Source organism: Protomyctophum parallelum (genome assembly GCF_964188405.1).
Source record: "Protomyctophum parallelum genome assembly, chromosome: 6".
NCBI lineage: Eukaryota > Metazoa > Chordata > Actinopteri > Myctophiformes > Myctophidae > Protomyctophum > Protomyctophum parallelum.
In genome coordinates this window covers 49946303-49960522 of record NC_139701.1, presented here as the reverse complement: position 1 = coordinate 49960522, position 14220 = coordinate 49946303, and the positions used below count along the sequence as shown (strand labels likewise).

The 14220-nt window shown below is 40.8% G+C and overlaps 3 protein-coding genes across 4 annotated transcripts in view; all 3 read right to left on the bottom strand.

The window, feature by feature from the left end:
- Window positions 1–6318, bottom strand: part of LOC310860714 (uncharacterized protein) — a 22231-nt gene extending 15913 nt beyond the window's left edge. Inside the window, exons 1-2 of one of the 2 annotated variants that reach the window (XM_083767826.1) lie at window positions 4590–6318; window positions 1028–1259 (exon numbers count right to left, since the gene is read on the bottom strand). In XM_083767826.1, coding sequence (XP_083623952.1) covers window positions 4768–6171 — 1404 coding nt within the window. In that variant the 5' untranslated portion in view covers window positions 6172–6318 and the 3' untranslated portion in view covers window positions 1028–1259; window positions 4590–4767. Of the gene's footprint in view, window positions 1–1027; window positions 1260–4589 lie in introns of those variants that run through there. The other variant, XM_083767825.1, reaches the window with a different exon arrangement.
- The window catches only part of LOC310860072 (uncharacterized protein), a gene marked incomplete at its 3' end in the record, with an annotated part of 50463 nt that overhangs the window by 28541 nt on the left and 7702 nt on the right, over window positions 1–14220 (bottom strand). The gene's annotated exons all lie outside the window — the stretch shown is intronic.
- Window positions 6299–14220, bottom strand: LOC310860834 (uncharacterized protein; the record flags this gene model as incomplete). Its single annotated transcript, XM_083768024.1, has 4 exons — window positions 6299–6304; window positions 6445–6581; window positions 6856–6933; window positions 14049–14220. The coding sequence occupies 4 exons, from the start codon at window positions 14218–14220 to the stop codon at window positions 6299–6301; spliced, it is 393 nt and encodes a 130-aa protein (XP_083624150.1).

Sequence of the window (14220 nt, the reverse complement as noted above, 5' to 3'; positions counted from 1 at the left end):
ATCGTTATATTTCCAAGTGGTCTATAGTCTATACTCCGTGAAGTGTATATTTTCATTGGGTGTACAAATCACGTTTTTGTATGTGCCTTCATCAAATGATATGGAGAGAGATGCCATGCAGCCTATATTGCATACGTGTGGATTGGTACACTCAATTAGGGATTTTCCCAGGCGTTAATTTCACTCTTGTGTGCAACCTTAATTAAAATAGTTGAAAATGTATAAATTAAAGAAAACTGAGCACATGTATTTTTGATCTATAAAGCCAAACCTCATTTGAAAGAATATATTAAGAGTAGGCTGCCTATATGACAGCCTTTTAAAATATAGCTAATATTGGAATTGTACACAGCTGTGCTACCAAATCACTAATTACATCATGCAAGTCTGTTTGCACGAATCTGGGTCAAATCAATTAAGCAGCAGGAGCTGGCTATAAACTCCCATATTCTCAATAATAAATACAAAAAATATGTATGACTATGTTTAACATACCTTTTAATTGTGGACTAAAAAACATGCTCGACAGGAACTGTAACCAAATAATGGCCCGGTGCAGGCCAGTGGAAAAATAAATAACGACCTACTGCAAATAACGGCCTGATTTCTTATAAATGCCCGGGGTCCGAATCGATTTTGCATATTAACAGCCCGGGCTACTATTTAGTAATATATATATACGGTATCCATAATTAGGGCTCCTGGTCTAATGGACCACCTGGCCTGAGAAACCCGTTCTCAAAGACTTACTTATGGTCATTATTTAGGTAGCGCACACATATTTTGAATGCCTTCGGCAGAGTTTAAATGAGCCATTTTAATCTAGATTAACTCCATGATTGCAGTGAGATTAATCTAGATTAAAACAGTTCATCTATGCCCACCACTAATATATATACACACCGAAACAAAACATGTAACAGTGAAAGCTTTATTTTAAAAAGCAAGCACACCAAAACTGACATTTCAAAGAAAGAAAAACATTTCTACTTAGCTACAAAATAATGGTAAGTAGAATTTAAATAAGTATGCAACCAAATATGGTATCAATCCTCATTATCTTCACATTTGCATTTTGACCAAAGCATTTGCCACACTGCAGCTAAAGGGTCTGTTTTAGGGCTTTTTACCTGCATGTGTCTACATAGTGATTTCAGTTGACCCTTTTGACTACATTCTTTACCACAAACTTTGCAATTCAAGGGATTTTTCCATGTGAGTCCTCATGTGTGATTTCTGAAGGGCCCTATGACTAAAGCCTTTACGACAAACTTTGCAACTAAAGGGCTTTTCCCCTGTATGAGTCATGTGTTTTATATATATTGAAATTATTTATTTGGAATACCCCTTGAGATACAATATCTCGTTTTCGAGAGGGTCCACAAGCATACAATCAATACAAGGTAATTAACAGAAAAATAAAAAGGAAAACAAAACAAAAACAAAACACAAAACAAACGGTTACAAAACACAAAACAGGGTATTGAACTAGACAAGCAGAATAGCAACAAGATGGAAAAGTTGTTCCGTCAGTACCACTGTCACTATAGGTCAGCATTAAGATACATTTCATTTGGTTTTCAGCATTGGAGAACTTTTGGTAAAGAGAAACATTAAGTTGATCGTATTGACTGTAGAGTCATTGTTTGCATGAGCGTATGGTAATATAGTAATAAAAGTAAAAAACTACAATGAGCAATCCTGTTGAAACCTTATGTCCCATGGGGAACAAGAGGAGCAAAGGGCAGTCCATACTCTCTCCGACCACCAAACTTTTCGTCGGAAAGCCCCTACAACATGACGTCACTCGCAACTTCTGAAATGCATTCCTCCGAATTTTTGTTCTGAAAGCTGCACTCCCATATGTTGTGACTCTCCGAACTCTACTTCGGAGAAAAAATTAAAGTCTGATCTTTCCGACGAAAAGTTTGGTGGTCGGAGAGAGTATGGACTGCCCTTAAGTAAGTAAGTAAGTAAGTAATATTAGGTAATATTAAGTAATGAATAAATAGGTAATAGATCAAATGGAGTGAGATGGTCATGGGCATGTACATGAGGTTGTAAAATAGGAAGACACTGCATTTTTTAACATATTAAAGGATGAGATGGTTCGAATATGTGTTGGTAAATTGTTCCAATCAGAGGGGGCTTTAAATACAAATGCTTTCCTACCCAATGCATTGGAGACTGTTGGAACAGAAAAATATAGGGTTGGGCGGAGTGCCTCAACTGCAAATTGGTAGTGGATGATACTAGAAACTGTTTAAGATATTGTGGGTAGTTGAAGTGTATACATTTAAAAATAAACTGGGTCCAATGAAGCTGTCTTCTTACAGTGAGAGAGGGCAATTCAAGATTATCATACATAGTGCAATGGTGAGTTGTAAAAGGACAACCTAGGATAAATCTGCAGAGTTTATTGAAAACTATATTGAGACTGTTCAAATTGGATTTGGATGCGGTTTGATATACGACATCAGAATAATCAAATATGGGTAAGATAAGTTGTAGAACTAGTCTTTTTCTGACAGAGAACGAGAAGCAGTTTCTAGATCGATAGAGTACACCAATGCTGAAATTCTTTTCTTATAATGTGGTCAATTTGTGGACATTTAAATGAGAGTCAAGCCACATGCCCAAATATTTTGTGTGTTCAACTCCTTGCAATGGAGTACCATCCAGGCTGGTAATAGAACAGGAGTGATTTAAAGATTTAGATTTAATATTTTGACGTGTACCAAAGACCATTGTGAAATATTTGTTTTTGTTGAGTTGCAGTTTATTGGCTGCTAGCCAGTTTTGTAAAGTGTTAAAGTCTGATTGTAGGGCTGATTCAATCTCTGGTATAGTGGATTTGGAGGTGTAAAGTACAGTATCATCGGCATAGAGTTGAACATTACATGCATAACAGATTGAAGGCAGATCATTGATAAATAGTGAATAGAAGTGGTCCAAGGGATGAGCCTTGAGGCACGCCTCGTTCCTGAACTGTCAGATCAGATTTACAACCTTGTATAACTACACATTGCTTTCTATTATGAAGATATGAATTGAACCATAGCAAGGCATTACGAGATAAAACAACAGAGTACAATTTGTCTAAAAGGAGGTAGTGGTCTACCAAATCAAAAGCCTTGGAAAGGTCAATGAAGATTGCTCCAGTTAATTTTTTATTGGCGGATGCTGATGTAATATCACTTGTAAGTTTCAGTAAAGCAGTAGTTGTGGAATAATTTGACCAAAATCCAGATTGATAGGGTGATAAGATATTGTTCATGTTAAGGTAGTGTGATAATTGGTTATAGATAAGCTTTTCAGAAGTATTTGCAATTGAACAGATAATTGAGATGGGTCTATAATTGTTGGGTTCAAGTGCATCGCCTCCTTTGTGCAAGGGAGTGACACGAGCACATTTCCATACAGCAGGTATCTGACAGGTGGTTAGTGACATGATGAAAAGATCGCAAAGGGGGTACATAAGAATATGAGGTGCTAATTTGAGAAATTTAGTTTCAATATTGTCTAACCCAGGTCCACTGCTCTCCTTTAAATCATTGATTGCATCATAGACCTGAGTTGGTGTTATTTTCCTAAAGGAGAAGGAACTGTTTGTCTGTAAGTTATTAAATGTAAAAGTCAGGTCAGGTGTTGGTGGAGGACAAACTGAGGAGAAGTGTTGATTGAAAGCTTGAGCAATTAGCTGCGGATTATGTAATATCACATTATTCACTTTTAATTGATTTGAGGATGAGGTTTTGTTAGGGATTTTACTTTGCTCCAGAATTGTTTTGGATTTTTAAAGTCACGCTGTTGCGATTCCTTATAATTAGATTCTGCATTTCTAGTCAAAGTTTTGCTTTTATTCCTCAGTTGTCTGTACTTCTCCCAGTCATCAGGCTGTTTGGTCCTGCGAAATGACGCCCAGGCATTGTCTCTCTGTCTAAATAGACGTATGAGTTCAGATGTGATCCAAGGGAGATGTCTTCACTTCACTCTTGTCATTTTATGAGGAGCATGTTTATCTATGACTTTATTAAATTCAGAGTATAGAAAATCCCAGGCATTATGAACATCTGGTATTAGTTGATACCTATCCCAGTTTATCAAAATCAAGTCATTAATAAATTGATCAATATTCATTTTTTTGTATTGTCTGATTTTAATTAATTTTGGTGGTATCTCCCATTATTATTGATTCCTTTTTATTGTTAATATAATTTATAGTAGAGGCCAAACAGTTGAATGAATCAGCAGGTGCAGGGGGAGGTCTGTAAATATTTCCTATTATAATAGATTTATTTTCATGTAGAGTTACTTTTACAAAGATGCTCTCAAAATGGGAAGGCTCAACAACAGGTGTGACCAGTTCAGAAGCCAAGTTATTTGACACATATGTAACTAGACCACCACCCTTGGATCCCCTGTCGGCCCTAAATAGAATATAATTTGTGAGTTTAATCTCGTTATCGGCAATTCTGTCGGAAAGTCATGTCTCTGACAGAGTGGTGATATTAGGCTTGTGATGTTCAACCCATGCTCGAAGTAAGGTGATTTTGGGGCGAAGGAAAGATCACCACTTTGACAATAACCTTTACCACAAATTTTGCAACTAAAGGGTTTTTTCCCTGTATGAATAATCATGTGTGCTTTTAACTAAACACTTAGACTAAAGCCTTTACCACAAACAGTACAAGTAAAGGGATTTTCCCTGTATGAGTCCTCATGTGTTTTTAGAACACCACTTTGACTAAAGCATTTACCACAAACTTAGCAACTAAAGGAATTTCCACCTGTATGTTTCCTCATGTGTGATTTCAGATGGGTCATTTGGCTAAAGCCTAAACCACAATCTGAACAACTAAAGGGCTTCTCCCCTGTATGAGTCCTCATGTGTCTTTTTAAAACCTCACTTCGACTAAAGCCTTTACCACAAACTGTACAAGTAAAGGGCTTCTCCCCTGTATGAGTCCTCATGTGTATTTTTAAAACATCACTTCGACTAAATCCTTTACCACAAACTTTGCAACTAAAGGGTTTTTCCCCTGTATGAGTCCTCATGTGTACTTTCAGATGGGTCATTTGGCTAAAGCCTAAACCACAATCTGAACAACTAAAGGGCTTTTCCCCTGTATGAGTCCTCATGTGTGTTTTTAGATCACAACTTTGACTAAAGCCTCTACGACAAAATTTGCAACTAAAGGGCTTTTCCCCTGTATGAGTCCTCTTGTGTGACTTCAGATTACTCTTTGTAGCAAAGCCTATACCGCAATCTGAACAACTAAAGGGCTTTTCCCCTGTATGAGTCCTCATGTGTATTTTTAAAACATCACTTCGACTAAATCCTTTACCACAAACTTTGCAACTAAAGGGTTTTTCCCCTGTATGTTTCCTCATGTGTGTTTTTAGATCACCACTTCGACTAAAGCCTTCACCACAAACTGTACAAGTAAAGGGCTTCTCCCCTGTATGAGTCCTCATGTGTCTTTTTAAAACCTCACTTCGACTAAAGCCTTTACCACAATCTGAACAACTAAAGGGCTTTTCCCCTGTATGAGTCCTCATGTGTTTTTTCAGATTACTTGTTTTAGCAAAGCCTTTACCACAATCTGAACAAGTAAAAGGCTTCTCCCCTGTATGAGTCCTCATGTGTATTTTTAAAACATCACTTCGACTAAATCCTTTACCACAAACTTTGCAACTAAAGGGTTTTTCCCCTGTATGAGTCCTCATGTGTGATTTCAGATGGGTCATTTGGCTAAAGCCTAAAACACAATCCGAACAACTAAAGGGCTTTTCCCCTGTATGAGTCCTCATGTGTGTTTTTAGATCACAACTTTGACTAAAGCCTCTACGACAAAATTTGCAACTAAAGGGCTTTTCCCCTGTATGAGTCCTCTTGTGTGACTTCAGATTACTCTTTGTAGCAAAGCCTATACCGCAATCTGAACAACTAAAGGGCTTTTCCCCTGTATGAGTCCTCATGTGTGTTTTTAGATCATAACTTTGACTAAAGCCTCTAACACAAACTTTGCAACTAAAGGGTTTTTCCCCTGTATGAACAAGTGTGTGCCTCTTCAGATGTTCCTTTTTTTTAAACATTTTGCCACACCCTGTACAACCAAAACCTTTCTTTCCTATTTGGCTCTTTGTGGAGTGAGTTTGTGTTGACATTGTCTGGTCCTGGGACAGCAAGTGACTTGACGACAATGTTTGTTCTTCCACATTCTGTGCCTTGTGTGAATCCAGTGTGTTTACAGCGAACTGACCAGATTCAGAACAGTGTGTAGAGAGGGGCTGCTCATCTCTGGTTGGTTGTGATGTTCCACAGTCCACTACATTAGCTTGTGTTTTCATGTGTTTAGTTGAGGTCCTGTCTACAGCCTCTGTCTCTCTGTTTTCATCATTAAATTCACTTTCACTTTTCACTGGTAGTAATGTCATCACCTCCCCTGGTCTTTGAAGTAGGTCGTCCTGTTCCTCTTTAATGTATGGAGGTTGTGGTTCCTCCTGGACCAGACTGGAGCTCTTCTCCTTGTGTTCAGGGGAAACCTCCTCTTTACACACAGGCAGGGGCAGCAAGTCTAGGAGGAAAATATAGAATGAGAGAAAACCATTTAATAATTTCATGGACAAACTTCTGCTGCAAATACATTTTCTGTTTCCAAATAAGTTTATTCCCATTCATAAAATGCCATTTGCCCTAAACATTCTAATTTACCAACACATAATCATATAGCATATTGCAGTTTGATCGTGCCTATTAGCCTTACAATAAAAAAGGAAAAATAGCCAGAGAGAGAGAGAGAGAGAGAGAGAGAGAGAGAGAGAGAGAGAGAGAGAGAGCATGAAACGTACTGATATCCAGGTGGTTGTCAGGTTCCTGTTTAAGACTCCAAAACCTCTTCACCTTCAGGCTGGACTCTGCACACTGGTCTGCAATGAAGGAATAGCATAAAGACATTAACACATTGGCTGCCACTAAAGTCTCCAGCGCTGTAGTCGCTTGAGTGCTGGCCGGATGCACAGGTTTCATTTTGAAGAACTTTCACGTTCAGTTCCCCAAAAATCATGAAGCAAAATCGCCCATTACTAAATCCGTCTAACATTACACCGTTCAGGGTGAACCATCCCCGCTTCGTGTCGGTGGTTAATCGCCCTAGTGAATTATCTCCCAACAACGACCACCTAGCCATACATTATCCCTTACATATATGGGTTTAACCCATTTTGGGCGGGAACCCATTTTGTTGTTAGCATCATGGCGTACTTTTGCTATTGAAAAATAGCAGATCTACAAGACCTACGAGCTTGTAGGTCTGCTATTTTTGAAAAATCGAAGAGCGACTGACATAGAAGACATTTTTTTAATCTGATCTCAGGTCAGAATTAGAGTTCTCATTTTCTGCCCGAACCCGACCCGGCCCGACATTTTAGGGCCGGGCCGGGCCCAAAAAATATGCAAATTAGTAGGGCCTGGCCAAGCCTCGGGCTCTGTGATTTTCTGTGATTTTTTTATTTTATTTTTATTATTATAAAAAAATAATTGTTTGTGTAATGTTGTGTATTTATGTATTATGAAGAGGGTTGCGCTGCTGAATCTTGGCGATTAATTTTTACTATTGTGGAGTGAAGCGCAGTAGCGCACTTGTCACTTTCACTTTGTGAGAGAGAGAGAGAGTGCCTGCAGACAGACAGGCGTGCGCACGCTGCCTGCCGAGTGCCAATGGCCTGGGGCTCCTGCAGGCTGGTGTTGCGCACCGAATAGCCATTCGATCTACAAGCCCTCTGAGGTCACACAATGCATTCACGATCTAACACCTTTAGTATGGAGATCGGTTCCTAACAGGGCCATAAATCAGGTGGCAGGCAGGGTATGCGATGGCTGTGGGCGTGTCAGCCCCCCCCCCCCCCTCAGCCTAGGTTAACAACAGGTCAGTCTAAAAAACAAAACAGAGTGCAGTACTACAATAAAGAAGATGGATGTGATTGTGATAAAAAAGAAAATCGAAACGGGAGAATACACTGTGATTGAAAACAAGAAGGGGAAGGCAAACGTGTGGAAGACCTTCAAATTGGTCTTGGACGCAGAAGGCAACCCGTTACTTAATACACAGTGTACTAGTTGCAAGGCACTACTCTCTTATGACAGCAGGAAGACTGGGACATCATCATTGGGTCGTCATGCTGAAAAAGTTTGCCCAGGGGCACCAGCGCCAGGAGCCTTTAATTTAATTTAAAAGCATTTGTTGTAAAGATTGCTGAAACTGTCCCTCTGCGGGTCAAGCAGGCAGTGACAAAACAATGCGTCAAATTATGCGCAAAGGACATGAGGCCGTTCTTAATTGTGGAAGGGGAAGGCTTTCTCGAATTGGCCCAGGAGCTGATAAACGTCAGGGCTACGCACGGAAAAGTGCCTTCGAGCTCCGTTATCCTGTGCGCGAACACTATCCAAAAGCACTGCAAGGCCATGGCTGAGGAGAAAAGGGGGGCCTTAATAGCGCAGTTAAATAAGCACTTGAAAAAAGGAGGCACGGTCGGAATGACAACCGACATGTGGACCGATGATTATAGGAAACTTCACTACATGGCCATTACATGCCATTATGTGGCGGAGGATTTTAGTTTGGTTGGGAAGAACCTGGCCACAATGATGTTTCCCCTGGAGGAAAAAAAACCTGGGGAAAACATCAGGAGAGAGCTCGTTAAGATCCTGGTGACGAGATTTGGTCTTGAGCCGCTTTCTCTGTCCAAAATCTTTTGTGTCACTGACCAGGGCTCGAACATTGTCAAGGCCCTAGAGCCCTACGTCAGACTTGACTGCCAGGATTCTGAATACTGTACTCAAGCATGGGCTGAACGTTGATGACGCTCTTAAAGAGAAGGCCTCAGACATAGCGGAAACAATAACCGCAGCGAAAGCCCTTGTGAGGTAAGCTTTGTTTACCCCTGGCCTATACAATACATAACACTTTGATGGATACGATTATGATACTATAATTAGGCTATTATACTTTGTCATGTCGGTTATAATTATGTGTAACCTAAACCTACACATTTATAAAAGCATATATAGTTTGCGTAATGTCCAATTGTAATTTGTCCATGCTTTAATACTTATAATTTTATTATTAATCAATAGATATGCCAAGCAGTCGGGGTTGCAAGCGTCTCTTTCCAAGACCCTGCTGCAGATGGTGGACACGAGGTTCAGCTCTGTATATATGTCACTGCGTTCTATCCAGGACATATATACAGAGCAGCACGAGAAGATGGAGGCTCGTGGCGAGGCTGATAAGGTGGATAAAGTTGCCCCCGACATGCTGGCCTTTCTTGTGGCCTTCCTCGAGCCCTTTCGGGACGCACAGCGCGAGCTGGAGGGGGACAAATACTGCACTCTTCAGCTCGTCTGTCTGTGGTCAACAAAGCTGAAGGCTCATTGTCGGCCAGACCCACTCGACACGGCACAGCAGGCTTTTGTGCGTCAGCGCCATGCGGAGTGGATGGACAAGAAAATCATACTGCATGATCTCCACAAGGCTGCAACCTTTCTGTGGCCCAAATACAACCAGCTGCGCATGCTGGAAAGGCACGAAAGGGACAATGTGCACGAGTATGTGAAGTTGCGTTTAGCAGCAGGTCTGCCAGCAGCAGCGGTGGTTGTTGAGGAGGAGGAGGGGGAGGATGCCGCTGGCATTGCGAGTGGTGATGAAGATGAATCTGATGCAGCGGCTGCTGCGCCCGCTCCTAAGCGCGCACGTCCTGCATTTGATGCATGGGAGAATGTGTTCGCAGAGGAAGATGATGAGGTGAAGAGCTACATCAGACAGAGGCCAACTATGAGCGACGAGAAGGATGTGCAGGGCTGGTGGAACTCAAACAGCAAAACCTATCCAAAACTCTCTCAGTTGGCAAGACAAATTCTTTGTGTGCCAGCCAGCAGCAGCAGCAGCGAGAGAGTGTTCAGTGCAGCAGGCCGCACTATCGAGGAGAGGCGAACACGACTTGCTCCTGAAACGGTCGACGCACTTCTATTTCTCCATGCGCAATAGGCCATTAGGAATAGGATAGATCGAGTTGCTGTGTGTTGCGCTTTGTGTGTTTTTTATATATTTCTTTTATTTAAAATGTTAAAGTTTGAAGTGCTCTTTGTATTTATATTTTAGGTGTTCAAATTGGCTATTTTTTTTTTTATTGTGTGCAAGAAACACGGTTTCTGCCTATAGCCCTTTTATTTATTGCAATTGCAATCACTGACACTGTTTCACTTTATCGCTGCTGTTTTAACTGTTATTTGTTTTCTTATTCCGTTTACTTTAGTTATTGCACTACGAGTTTATAGTTAATATTTTTTCTTTTCTTTTTTTGCTGCTGTTTTTTAAGCAAACAGAAACTCGGTTTCTGCAATTTTATTTATATATATATGTGTGCGTGTTCAATGATTATTAATGTTGGTTTGTTAACTGCCTGTTATTATTTTTAATAAAGTGTTTGATTGTGGAGTTAAAGAATCGTTTGCTGTGTGATATTTTATAAATATGGTAGCCAAATAGTAATGGTCAATCAATGATAAATTAATGATAGAAAGAACAAAGATTCAAACTCAAAGGCTTTAAAGTTTATTTTGCAAAATGATGATGATTGAAGTGCCTGCCCTGCACTGTGTCGACAACAACAGAACGTTCCTGCCTGGCCAGATGAGAGGAGGAGGAGGAGGTGAGCGAGGTGTTAGTTCATGTGTTTAGGAATAGACAAAGGAAACAAAGCAAGAAAGCATTAACAACATTAGCATCCCGTCCGCTCTCCGCCTCATCGCATTTAAGATGCAGGCACGCAGCCCCACGGCTCAAGCCTCACATTCCACAGTCTACACGGCACGCACAGTGACAGTACAACACACTATGAAGTTAAGTCACACACAGTAAATCAGTAGCCCGTTGTGTATTATGGTCTATTGGTCTCTGCCTGACTGTCTGACCGTCTGTAATGTTATCATTGGACATGCTGTGAAAGAAAGTTTCCATTTCGCCGATTATAATTAGTAGGCTAATATAATTAAGTCTGTTCTTGACTCACCACTCTAGAATGGCATTGGCGCCTATGCGCCTATGCCATCTAATGGTAGTTTTTTCTGGCTTTCGGGTCTAACATTGCGGTAATTAATAGGGCCGGGCCGGGCCGGGCCTTGGGCCCATCCAGTTAGGGCCGGGCCATGCAGGGCTTCAAATTTCGGGCCCGATGAGAACTCTAGTCAGAATGGGTTAACACAGCAATTTCTCAAAAACACATACACTTTTTATTAGGACTCATTCAAATGACCACAAGTAAATTCCGGTACTCACTATATTGAAAGCTTAGCAACATCACTGAGGTTTAGGATTACCATATACAGAATTACTAAAAAGAGGACATATGCACGTGTGCATGTGAACGTGCATGTGTTGTGCATGCATGTGCATGTGCCGTGTGTGCGCAGTTCAGGGTCCGTATGCTTTTCCAACCCGCCAAAAGTCTGACATGCGGAACAACGACCAGATTAAGGTTGGCGAACATGCGTTAAGGTTGGCAACCAGATTAAGGTTAAGGAACATGCGTTAACATGCGCTGCTCCGTGATTGCGGTCATGGTTAGGTTAGGGTTTGAGGTAGGTTGACGTTGTCGGACCAATGGCTTGTCTAAACTAAGTACTGCACCCCGCGGTTCTTTTTTAATTCAATTCAGATGTCAAAATAATCTATAACAAAAAAGATATGCTCCTAAATGTCATCAAATATGCTCTATATTAGTTAGGTATTTAATTAAAGCAGTGCTCACAAGGGTGTGATCAAGGGACCAAATGGACCCTTACAGGTCTGTAACTCTGAGTGTAACAAATATAACCAAATGCACCCTTACAGGTTTGTAACTCTGACAATGTAACAAATGGAACAAAATAGACCCTTACAGGTCTGTAACTCTGAGAGTGGACAAATGCAACCAAATTGACTGTTACGGGTCTATAATCAGAGAGTGTACAAATGGAACCGAATGGACCATTACAGGTCTGTAACTCTGACTGTGTACAAATGGAACCAATGGACCCTTATAGTGAATTTGGTTCTATTTGTACACTCACCGAGTTATGGGGGTCCCATGACATGAAAAGGTTTGAGAACCACTGATCTAGGAATAAATCTGATTTTTTTGGGTGGTCTTTTTATGGGGGTCCTTTGTGCCAATTCACACCAGAAATGTAATATATTGGATTACCTCGTCCGCACAGCCAGCGATGCGAGAGAGTGAATGATGAAATCTTATTAGAATACATATGTTTTTCAATGAGACTGTCCTGACGTATAGCGTCGTCGTTCACCCCTCCAATATTCGCTTGCAGTCTTTTTGAGCGAGGCTTCATTGCCCTTTTGTTGGTAGAGATCTAAACGCTACTATTTGTTGGTTATTCTATTGGTTCTTCTTTTTTTTTCGGGTCGCCATTAGAACGCTCACTCCTCCACCTAGATGAGGTGTCATGCTAATGGAGCAACATGTTACACAATAACTTGGTATCGGACAGTGAAATAAGCAATACCTAGAGTACCTTCTAATTACCATGTAAACATTTAAAATATATAATATGTAGCCTATAAGGATATTGGCTTTGAAAGTTCCCTTGAGAAGTTTCAAAAGGATCATCTTTGATGTACAATACAACACCGGCACATGTACTAGCCTATGTTCATGCCTATATATTTATTATATCGGTTCAGATCGTGTAGATTGTGTATATGGTGTATTTTGCCCTGCTGCTAAAAAGTAGGACAGGTGACTTGTTGTATTTATGCATAGGTACTTTAAGGTGTATTATGGATGTTGTATTTGCTGGTTCAAAATGTAACATTGACGATGTGGTATTGAAGTGGAGTGCAGTACTTTCATCCGACGGAGCATTGGTCCGAACGCATTGGTCCGAACGACAACTTACCTCCTCCCTCACCCTAACCTCCCCCGGGGCAGACACCTAAACCTAACCACAACCCTCTCCCGACCCGCAGCGCACCTCGGATGATAGTATGACTCCCATTGAAGTGTAATTCTTATTTCTGCCTCTTGGCCAGTTCCCACTTGTAAAAGAGACACAGTCTCAATGTGATTTTACTTGTTAAATAAAGGCTAAATAAAATAAAAGGAGGTTAGGCATACTTTTTGAGCCTAGAGCAAGTCAAATAGTTCAAGACATGCAAATCAACAACAGTTCAAAGCGGGGTCTGGGCCCAGGAGTCCTTGAGGGGTTCCTTGGGGTCCCCAGCAAAAATCAGTTTACTACTTTTATACTTTGGCTGAAAATAGTTGATCCACAATGTGGCACGTTGTGAGCTTGTAGAATTTTCAGAAACTCTTGAATACAATTTCACAAACTTTGATTACCACAGCCACAACACTTGAATGTCACAACATATTTTCAGATGGGGGCCCGTGGCCAAATAAACACATTAGGCCTATATTCATTCATAGTTTGACATGGACATGTATGAGAAATTAAGCATGTCACACATACACACACATTTTTGTGTGTTTTTGGAAGCGCATGTCGAAGTCACTGAACGGCCCTGCGTACCACCCGTTTTGAAATTTCACATAATGGTGGAGGCAGCAGCATGACTTGTTAATAAAATCGACTGCTTCCAAAGTCCAACACTTGGAAAAAATACCACGGCAGAGAATGTATTGACAGAAAGTAGCTCATAACGGTGGATTTTTATGAAACAAACGCTTTGCAGTTTGAAAGAGGATAATTAAAGTTTTCTCTACAGCTGCAATGTTGGTGAGTTATGTTTAATACAAGCAGATCTGAAATGCAATTTGGATCAATGTTGGATGTCAATGGGGGGTATTGCAACTCTAGATTAATCCCATTATAAACAATTCTAGTGTTGCAACTTGCAAATTGAGGCACACACACACACACACACACACACACACACACACACACACACACACACACACACACACACACACACACACACACACACACACACACACACACACACACACACACACACACACACACATACCTGCAGTGTGAATTTCGGTGTTGTGTAGTGTCTCCATCTCTCTCTGGAACAGGCTGCACATGAACTGTGCGGCAGCACTAAGGCGCTCCAACACAAACACTCTGACCCGACAAACATCACTGCTTGTGTGTTTCTCCAAAACACACAATATCTCCTCTCCCACCGACGTCAT